This window comes from Nelumbo lutea, chromosome 2 (genome assembly GCF_056320005.1).
Source record: "Nelumbo lutea isolate HS-2025 chromosome 2, American lotus-T2T, whole genome shotgun sequence".
NCBI lineage: Eukaryota > Viridiplantae > Streptophyta > Magnoliopsida > Proteales > Nelumbonaceae > Nelumbo > Nelumbo lutea.
The window spans coordinates 111,615,028-111,626,292 of record NC_142685.1 but is presented as its reverse complement, the minus strand read 5'-3'; the positions used below and the strand labels follow the sequence as shown (position 1 = coordinate 111,626,292).

Sequence of the window (11,265 nt, the reverse complement as noted above, 5' to 3'; positions counted from 1 at the left end):
AGCACATCCCTATCATGTATTGGGAACATCTTCCGGTGATGATATCATCGGAACTGGTACTATCATTAGGAGATGTTCCCAATACACGACAGGGATGTATTGTGGGGCGGTTCCTTCTGGGGCAGAGATGCGAACTCATGGCTGGATGTCATGCTCTCAAAGTGTTTGTATATTTTTTTCCTTTAATAGGCCCAGACTCACTCAAAAAACTTTGACCAATCACAAACCCAGATGAATTTTAATTTTAAAGTGATTCATATCATCAATTGATTGATAACCAATTGAATGATAAGGATCAAGGATGGATGTCTCGCATTGTAGCCCGTTTGCACCGCTTGCAACACTTATTAGTAGAGTGGAAGAAAGACAAAGAACATTTTTTACTTGCTGGTGCAACAAGCACAATCTCAAAAGTGACAATAACCCATTAAATCACAAACCCCTAGGCACAAAAAAGGAATGCTTTTGCTTCAAACAATACCCACCAAGGAATTTTCCAATCTATAAAACCCTTTGGGAGCCACCATTCTCGTTCAAGTATTTCATTGACCATTGTTACTCGCCAGATTGAGAACAAGAGCACAAGAACAGAAAACAAAACCTTTCCCATGGATAGAACAGGGACCCGTGTGTATGAAGATTTCCAACCCTCCTTGGATTGGAAAAAAGAATCTGGATCTGAAGTTGCCGTCGTCCGTCTACCTGGTTTGTCTGTTTTTCCATTTCCCTGCCAAAGTTATTTTTAAGCACTTGTTGGGAAAAGGGGCTTTATTTGAAGCTAGATCAACAAGTGCTTATATGTATTTCGCAAATTAGTTGAATAAGTGCTTTTTCAGGGAAATAAGCTTGTTTTGAATAAACCCAACCTTTTGGTTTTTTTAAGTGCTTTTTGATATTGTATTTCTGATCTGTTTTGGTATATCACATCTACCCACATTTGAAATAAAGTACTTTTTCACTAAGCACTTATTAAGATAAGCACTAATTAATAAGCACTCCCAAGTCCCAAACAACAATTTTTTGGCCCATTTTTATTTTTCACAAAAGCAAAAATTTATCCTAACAATGCCTTAATTTAGTTTAAGTGATTGTAGTTTTACCATGGACATTCTGAACCGGGTCAAGCATATAGCCAACCCAAACTCATGATACAATAATGTAGTTTTACCATGGATCTCTTACCCACAAGACACTACCGCCGTGTATTGGGTACATCTCTTGTCCTGAATAGAGTCAAAATGTTGTAAGAGTTTGTGAGTAGGAGATCTGAGTTCTATATCATGCCTCACAGATCGAAAAAATGGATTCATCTCTTGACCTCTTGCAGACTTTAAAAAGGAACAACTGAGGGTCCAACTTGGATCCGGAGCCCTGAAGGTCTCCGGAGAGCGCCCGATCAACAACAACAGATGGAGCCGTTTCCAGAAGGAGTTCAAACTTCCTCAAAATTGTGAGACCAAAGACATTCGTGCACAATTCGTTGCTGAAGTACTTACCATTGTAATGCCAAAGGTAGTTGCTCCAGCCCAGCCACAATTGCTGCATCCCACAAGTCATAAACCCGAACCCGGAAGCCCGCCTGCACCCAAAAATAGTCCGGAAGAAGCAGTGACCCCAAAACCCGAGAGCCCCGAAAAGCGCCCGGAAACACCGAGTCAGAAATCAGCAGTGGAGCCAAAACCCAGCAAAGCTGATGATGAAGGAAAGAAGGAGAATGGAAGGCCAAGTGATGATGCTAAGAATGTAGCAGAGAAGACTTCAGAGAAGAAGGGACAGGGTGGTGGGTTTGTTGATGGTGAGAAGGTTTCTGGAGACAAAGGGAAGAAAGAAGAAAAAGCAGGAGCAGCCATTAATGGTGAAGCGAGAGCTATGGATGGGTCAAGTGAAACTGCTGCAGCTGGGGATGGTAATCAAGCTATTGGACAGGATAAACCCAGAAAATTGATTATGAGCTCGGTGGCTGTTGCTGTGGTAGTGATGGCGTTTGTGGCATATTTATTATTTAATATATACACTTGAGTCATCAGGGAAAACTAAGAATTCTCGTTTATAATTCTGTATAGTTTTCAATACAATTCTGTATAAGTTATTTGATCTAATAAAAGGACTTCATAAATCATAATTCTGAATTGTGAAATCCAAAGAGAAAATATATGATGCAGGAAAGATATGGTATGGAAAGAGTTTTGATGAATCAAAACCCACCCATAAATTTTGATAAATAACACCTGATTTATGATTCCAATTGATTGATCAGATGTTTTTCCAATATCATATCTTTTCTATATCATAGTCGAACATAAATCCAAATGAACACCTAGGATAATAATAATAATGCTGATGACTATGATGAACTTAAGAAATTGACTTTCTTAATGTTGCGTTAGGTTTGATAGAAAATAAGAGAGAAACATAAATATGAAGGAAAGTTCTTAACTAATTTCAAATTTTATTAAGACTTGATTATCAAGTAAGGGTTCAAGTGATAAAAGTTACCCTAGTTTTCCTCATGGTATTAAATGGCAATGAAGTTTTTCTAGAGCCAAAATGCCTAGTATCGGTTGCATTGTATGTTAATATAAGGCTTTTTTTCGGTATTTACACTAGTAAATGACCCCGTACTAAGTATGGGAAAATCTACCCATATTAATTGTTTAATATTTTTCCTTTTATCAATGTTTTTATATTTTATCCATTTATTTATTATTTAATTAATTGTCTTTTATTATTTAACCATTTTAACAACTATTGATTCATTTTTTTAATTAATATTTTTTAATCCTTTAACCAATTTTCCTTTTATCAGTTTCTTAGTTTTTAAACAATTGTTTGATTTTTCAATCATTTTCTTATTGAATTGGTCATTTTTAATTACTTAATCAAAATTTAATTTAATTTAATTTAATTATTCAATATTTTTCTTGTTAATTTAATTTTTAATTAGTAATTACTTAATAGTTTTATTATTTAATTATCCATTCTTTAGTTAAAAATCAATTTTAATTGTTTAACCATATTGTAGTGTTTTTCTCAAATTATTAATTATTTAATAATGTTTTCAATTATTTAATCGCTTTTATTAATAATTAAATTTTTTGTCTTACCAATTTATTAATTATGTAAATGAATTAATTAATTTAATTAAGCTATTTGAATTAAGATAATTAAGTAAATTAGTTAAGAGGCAAAAAATTGAGTGTGTAAGGTCCATTGAGTAGTATCATACATGTTATGTCATTCGAGCATACGACCCATACAACAAAAAAATGGAACCATTCTGGCCACCGGTTTTTGGGTTGATGATTCGACCATTCGGTTCGAACGGACGGCCCGTTCTGACAACAAAAGTTAAAAAATAAAAAAGAAACAGCCAAAAACCATAAAACGGGCCAATGGGTTGACGGTTCGATCACTCTAGTCAATGGGTCGTTGACTGATTCAATGGTTTTTGTCCAGGGACCAAGATTGGGGTAAAACGGAATTGGTTGCCTAGATAATTTCCAATTAAAAAAAAAAAAACAGACAACCCATTTTGACAACAAAAATTACATGCATAAAATTGAGTGTGTGAAGTTCATTAAGCATTACCATATGTGTTATGTGCTTCGAGCGTGTGACTTATACAACCTGAAAATGGAACCATTCTGGTCACTAGTTTTTTGGTCAACGATTCGACTATTCAGTTCAAACAGATGGTCCGTTCTAATACTAAAAATTAAAAAAATAAAAAAAGGACCAAAAACCATTGAACGGGTCAATGGTTCAATTGCCCAAGTCAATGGGTCGTTGATCGATTCAACGATTTTTTGCTATGGACCGAGATTATGATAAAACGAACCGGTTGCCTAAATGGCAGAAGCAACCAAAACCATTGAACAAGTCAACGGGTTAATAATTCGATTGCTTAGATCAATGGGTCATTGACCGATTCAATGATTTTTTACCAAAGACTAGGTCAACGGTTCCATTCCAGCCCCTATGAAGCAGGGCCCCTCCCCTAGTTTGAAATAATGTGGGTTTGAAGGCTTGGAGTATAGGATGCCACATATTTTAACTCAATTTTTTTCAATAATGGGCTTTTTCTTGAGAGTAGGAATAACCGGTCTTTTGAGATGCTCTTTCTTGAGAAAAAATAAGATGCTATTTGTCTAAGGGAGAACTTTTTTCTAATCAAGTTATTTAAATGAGAAAATGAAGATGATATATGATTGTTTTCAAAGTTCAAGGAGATTTGATTATTTGTTTAATAGCTAATAAAGTAAAACTTTAAACACTATTTGGATCAATTAGAACCAATTTGAACAAATCTAATATTTGTTTTCAAAATATAGGTGTCAATGGACCAGGTTTACGCTGGAACAAATCTAAATTAAAACCAATTTGAACATTTTTGGGTAGTTTAGACGTTGAGCAGACTGATCCAAAATAGTCCAATCTGTTCATCAGATTGGATTAGACCTGGTTCATTTGTAAAGGACTCATATTGGTTCAGATCGGATTGCCCCTTCCCCCCCCCCCCCCCCCCCATTTATTGGGAAAATTCCTGACCTAGTACCCTGAACTTTAAGGGTTGTCTTTGATCTGTCCCCGAACTTCAAAACATGCTTATGTAGTATCCCAAACTTTCAGAATGTGTCTAATACGTCCATCAATTACCTGTATCATGTGATGACATGTGCCACTTATAATTTTAAAAATGACAAAACTACCCTTCAAAAAAGATATTGTTCATTATCTGATACCTTTTAAAAAAAACACTATTTATTGTCTTCTTCATTGAAATTAAACGAGAGCAACAATCAATGGTCTCAACTCTCAAGCACTCTCGAAAGCTGTCCTCTCTCTCTCTCTCTTTTCTTTGTTACATTTTTCGGGATGCTGCTGACGGAGAACATGTTGATACACAACAGTGCCTGGCCATGGTAGAAGCTTCAATATGTGGAATCGGTGTTGAAAACCTTACATATTTAATTTGATTATTAAATTATTCATAGATAACCTCCTAAATCTGTTTAATCCCATTGAAATCGACAACAACATCCTTGATCTGGGTATTTATCTCCCATTGAGGTGGAAAGCAGAAGTTTCTTGCTTCTTTCGAGTTTAGGCTTGTTGTTTTATGCTTGATACGTGGATGAGAATCTGGATAAAATCAATTCGGTTTTTAAGAAAAAAAATGGTGATTTTTCGGGACAATAGTATGGTGAGACCTGAACTGAGACTTTCTAGTTGAGATACTAGGGGTTCTCCTACTTGATAGAGAAATCAGAAATGGCGAACTGGGAACTCAGTGAAGATGCGTAAGTGGTAGACAAAGAAAATTAGATGATACCTTATGGGTATTTTTAACATTTCCAAAATGAATTGACGGGCTATTAACGCCAGGAACTTATTAGACACATTCTGAAAGTTTGGGGTACTGCATGGACACATTTTGAAGCTCGGGGACTGACTAGAAACAACCCCTAAAATTCAAGGTACTGATCCAAAATTTTCCCTAATTTATTTGCTAGGTCTAAGGTATTGGGCCTTGGCCCATCCTGAAATTTGCTAGCTGGGGCCCAAATTGGGTCTGAACACAAAGCATAAGCCTAAGCCCACAATTTCCATACCATGGCTGACCAAGCTGAAAATTACCACCCCTACTATATAAACAAGCAATTTAAATTTCATTCTGTTTCAATGTATAAATCAAAGTGTGGGGATTAAAACAACCTATCTTTATGGATACTGGTATTAAATAATCCAGTGCTGCAAATGAATTGAATTTAACCTCATTACATTTCAAAACTGATTCATTAGTGTTGGATTTTGATATATGTTTTACTTATACTTGGGTTAAATGGACATGAAACTAAAGTGCGATATTTCTATTAATTTGACCAAATTCAAATATGAGTCATGTTGATGATTCAATTATATACAAACATTCATTCCCTTTCAGAATTTTAACTCATAATGATATAGGACTGAAATTATCCACCAATGTGAGTTTGTCTTATACTGCCAATCCCAAGCCTGGATAAAGGAGGATGGTGTGGTAGGTTGGTTGCCGATACTAAAACTTTTGACAAACACTCATGATATGGATCTTGAGTATTTTTTTTCTTTCTCATATTAGGGAATTCTCAAAAAAAATGATAGATTGCATCCAAAGTGTAGTGTTAAGTGGGCAAGGATTTCCCAGGATGGTCCCCGTAAGTGACTTGCCATGGCAATGCCACCTGATTGTGGTGTCAGATAAGCAAGGGTCACCACTTGGAATGTAAGAATATTAACATGAAGGAGAAGGGTTAATATTATGTGTGCATGTGCTTGTATGTAAGGCTGTTAATTGGTAAGATTTGGCTGGGATGGGGTGTATTAGTCCCATTCCAATTAGCAATTGGTACAAAATATGATACCCAAAATTGAACCAATTATTTATTGGGACAATTGGGTCTAATTGATTATACTTGTCATTTATAATTATCAATATAATAACCACTTATAACCTCATTCTCATAATATAACCTTAATAAAATTGAAAGTAAAATGCTAAATTATTGATAAAATGTACTTTTAATCATGGTTGTTTTATATATTCTTTATGAAATTTACCTTTTTACACATAAAATATAATAAAGACTATAAAAAATAGGAGATTTTTATATATTACTAATTATACAATCGGTTTGAGTCTTGGATTGCCTTCTGCATGTGTTTTGAAGAATGCTTGGCATTACATTATGCCATAATAGATACTTAATACTTTTCATTTCAATTACAAAGCTCTACTTGTGTACTATTAAAAAAGCTCTGCTTGTTTAAAATCATCCTAAACTAGGTTTAAGCAAAAGAAGAGTTTCATCTTACTTTCACTATCCAGAAGCATGTGTCAAGTTGAAAATCTGGCTTTATGTACCATGATTTTACACCAATGTGCTTGTCATAAGAAGCTCTCCGCATCTTGAATACTATACAACTCTACTGCACAAAGGAGAATTGTCTTTAGAGAGCACTAGTGTTCTAAACTTTTTGTGAAGACTGTAGGATTAAGATCTAACTGGAGATTGGGAAGAACAATAATCTGTTATTGAACACTTGAACTTGTAATTTTGATTTTTGGGACTTACCCTAGTGCTAGAGTTATGAATCGTAAAAGTTATCTCCATAGTTTTTAAAACCGGATCGAATAGGGAACCATTCTGGGACTAGCTCCTGGGTTGAGCGGTCTGGTCCTTGAGATTCTGGGGCTCCTTTTGTCTGTTGGTGGAAGAGTTTTATTCTTTTTGGGTAGAATAGTTTAGGCTTAAGTATCCCTCCATGGAGGGATCAGACAGGGAGATCCTTTATCTCCCTATATTTTTGTTCTTTGTGCTGAAGCGTTAGCAAAGAAGCTTGAAAAAAAATCTCTAGTTGAGAAAAACCAAATTGGTTGTAAAGTTGCCAAAGTCCAAAAATACCAATTTTATAGTTTGTAGATGACTGTTTGATATTCATTAAGACCTCAATTACATGATGTTCTCACTAAATTTGTTGTCACCCAAACTTTTCAAAATCTATGCTCCAATTTTCGAAAAATACACCAATTAGATTCCAAAAAATCTTAGCAAAAATTTTGAGGATCCCAATCCAAGCAAAGTCTAATATTTATTTGGGAGCCCCCACAATAAACGGTAGGGTTTCAAAGACACATTCTTGAATCTCAAGGAAAGGGTAAATAATAAACTGGCAAGTTGGAAAAAAAAAACACTTTATCCTTGGTAGGTAGAATGACCCTTCTGAATGCTACAACAAATATGATTTCGCAATTCCTCATGAGTTATTTCAAGCTTCCCCAAAGTATCATAGATGAAATTGATAAAATCCAAAGGAACTTCTTATGGACAAATTCTAGTGAAAAAAAAAATCAGTTCATTTGATTAGTTGGAACAAGGTGTGTACCCCAAAATGTTGGGGTGGTTTGGGGCTAATGGGTTAATGAAGCTAACTTAGCAAAGTTGGGTTGGAAAATATTAGTAAAGAGTGATAACATTTTGGTTAAAATTATTAAAGCAAAGTATCTCTAGAAAGAAGACTTTTGGAATGTTAAGGAAAAGAAAGGTATATCATGGGCTTGGAGAGGTATCCTTAAGGGGAGAGATCTCCTTAAAGAAGGGTTAGGTTGGGAAATAAACAATGACAAATCTATTAAATTTTGGAAAGATATATGGATAGGCGATGCCTCAATGGACCAAATTATTCCACCTGATAGGATTAAAAATGATAATCTCATTGTTAGTAAGGTTATTGATTAGAATAGGGGTGTGTGGATATAAAATAGAATTTGTAGTTGGTTCCTTTGAATACTTGGTGGGAAATAAAATCAATCTTCATCTCCTCAAACCCAAAAGAAGATAAATTAGTTTGGAGACTTAACTGTAATGGGAAATTCTTAATTAAGTTTGCATATAAATTAAAATGTAGCTTGTTTCTTCGTGAAGATTTGAACTCAAAGTGGAACTCGACCGTTTGGAAGGTAAATTGTCCCCCCAAATTGAAAATTTTTTTCTATCTCCTTTTAAATAAAAGACTCCCAACAAAAATTCTCATGCAAAATAGAGGTTTAAGTATGGATGGAAAATGTAATTTTTGAGGAGATAACAAGGATGTGGATTATATTTTTAAGAATTGTATAGTTGTTAATCAAATATGGGATGCAATCAATCCCATTTGGAGGGTCTTACAAGCATTAACTCTTCCTTAGAGGATTGGTGGCTAAAAATTGGTAAGAAAAATTCAAATGGAGGAAACAATGGAAGAGAAAAGTGTGCATTCTTAATTCTTATTATGGTATATTTAGAAAAGTAGAAACCAAAAATCTTTTAATAATGTGTCAACCCCTATTCAAGTGGTGATTGATAGAGCTTTATCATCCTTTATGGAATATTATGAAACCAATATGAAGCCTAATGGAGTTGGTTCCCATAAGTTGTGGAAGTATGTTGTGTGGCAACCTCCAAAAATTGGTACTATCAAAATAAACTTTGGCATGTCCTAGCTAAACAATGGGATGTGCTTAGTTGCAGCCATAGCTAGGAATTTCATGATTGAGGTGGTAGATTACAAGACTTACCACTAAGGTTCTTCGATCATCAACATGGTAGAAGCTTGGGCCGCTTGGGAGGTGATGCAGCACGATCCAGGCACTCCTAACCGGGGGTTTACCCGGTGGGAATACTCCGATGCTTAAGTCAGAACGTAAGGGAAAGAGAAAAGAATAGTGCAAAAGCTAAGAGTGTAGGTCGCGCTTTATCACTGTGCTCGAGAGATTAGCTCGCTAGCGAAGATGTATTCAGTTAGAGTGTGAGAGTGCGAAGGTATTCAAAAGTCTAAAGATCCTTTCCCCTTCTGCCTCAAGGACTTTTATAGGGGCGTTCTTGTCAGATCGGGCGTAACTGCCACTAGGCCCCTGCCACAACCGTTACCTGCCAGGGATGCGCAGGCGGCCGTTGCGACGTACACCTTGCTCGGATGGGTGACACGTCTCCAAAGGGGCAGGCACGCCTCCGCCTATTGAGAGACGTGGGTGCAGACTATTGAAAGGACAGGGACTACGCCGTCAGTCAAAGGACGTGGCGTAGTCTGATCGGCATGGTCTGTCAGATAGAAGCTTCCTGAGAAACGCTCGCGCTGCTCACTTGCGAGCTATTTTGTAGCGAGCTTAGGAATACTTGAGGGTTGCCCTTCTAATGACTTAGCTGCTTAGGGGCTTGAGCGAGCTGGTTTCCCCAGCTCGCGAGCTAAGGTAGGCTCAGGATATCCCTTTCGGGGTAGCTCGGGGAACCCAGAGCTCGTGTTGTAGTGAGATCCTTCTTTAGCAAGCTGCTTTATATCCCTATTCCTTAGCCGTTACCAGGCTATGATGCTGAGTTGTTGCTCGCGCTGAGTCAGGTTCACGTGTCATCGTTTCGTGGGTTGGGCCAAATCATCCTCCATCAATTGCCCCCCACTCCTTGGGCTGAGAGTGTTGCCTTAGCGCAAGGAGTTCACGAAGTATGATGGACTGATTTGACCGAAATTCAAACTTGATTGACTACTCACATTAAATGCGTTCGCGGGAATCATGAGATTTTCTGACTTCTTGAATTCCGAAAATGTGCTGCAGTGGCTCTTAACGCCGGATGTCGTGCAGCTGTCATTACCTGAATCATGGGAGATGTGCATCCAATCGCTTTTCGGTTTTCAGAAGCCGTGCGGTCAATGCACCTGCGAACCGTCGGATCTGCCTTAATTTGGGCTATTGAATCGGAGGCGTGGAGGCTATAAATAGGAGGGCCCTTTGGGTCTCATTTTCTCTCATGCTATCTTGCTGTCTTCGGATTCTGAGGTCGCGCATCTGTCAAGTCTACTCGAGTTCCTCAGTTCACTTCGTCCCATCCCTTTTTGGAGAGTCTCGATTACTATCAATCATGTCTGAGTACCCATACTACACTCGTCATCGGGGCGGTGACCAGAATAATGATGCTCCCTCGAGCTCAGGGGGAGCTTGGGAACGGGCCCCGGGGCTCGGGAGACCTCCGGTGACGGAGCCTCCACTTCCCGGGGGAAGGAGTCCGACACTTTCGGCCCTTCCTCCATGACAGAGGGGAGACTTAGGTATCTAATTAGCTATTTCCACCTTCCCAGGGACCTCGTCTACTGCCTTCCCACCGGTAACTTTCCGTGGGAGCATGGTCCCAATGAGATAGTTATATACCAGGAGTAGCTCAATGTTGACCTGCATCTCCCCTTGCACCCCTTGATAGTGGAGGTGCTAAACCACTTTTAACGTCACCATCGATCAGCTTCATCCCGACGCCATTTGGAACATGGTTGGGACTATATCCTTGTGTTGTGAATATTGTCTTCCCTTACACCTTGACATTTTTTCTGCTATCCGGTGTATAAAGAATGCCACTCCCGGGGCTTCACCGGAGAGGCGTCTTTACTACTTCTCTCCCCACCGTGGCTACAAGAGCTTATACGGGCTTCTGAATAAAATTCCTGCCTGGAAACGGGATTATTTTTTGGTCCGCAACCCTGAGGGGTGGCCCTTCCCTACTTCTTGGGGGGGGCGCCATCCATGACTCTGGGGTCAAGCTGGACCCCGACACTCAAAAAACGATGCTGTCCTGGGCATCAGTTGGCTTCCTCTGTTCGGATTACTTGGCCAAGGAGAAGCTCTTGTAGGCCGGCCTAAGCCCAGGTAGGTTGCCTCTTTAGGTCGCGTAGCACCTTGTCACAATATTGTATATATATGTG

General features: G+C 37.9%; 1 protein-coding gene across 1 annotated transcript; it reads left to right on the top strand.

Annotated features, from left to right (window-relative positions):
• Positions 1 to 541: 541 nt before the first annotated feature.
• Positions 542 to 2,129, top strand: LOC148872810 (uncharacterized). Its single transcript, XM_088973055.1, has 2 exons — positions 542 to 705; positions 1,328 to 2,129. Exons 1-2 carry the CDS (start codon positions 609 to 611, stop codon positions 2,017 to 2,019), a joined length of 789 nt encoding a protein of 262 aa, XP_088829181.1. The 5' UTR covers positions 542 to 608; the 3' UTR covers positions 2,020 to 2,129.
• The last annotated feature ends 9,136 nt before the right edge of the window (positions 2,130 to 11,265 follow it).

Excerpts from the sequence above, each read along its gene's own strand:
- LOC148872810 (XM_088973055.1), top strand. The coding sequence starts at position 609 with ATGGATAGAACAGGGACCCGTGTGTATGAAGATTTCCAACCCTCCTTG. Across the intron at positions 706-1,327 it reads TGCCGTCGTCCGTCTACCTG|ACTTTAAAAAGGAACAACTG; the intron begins GTTTGTCTGTTT and ends GACCTCTTGCAG.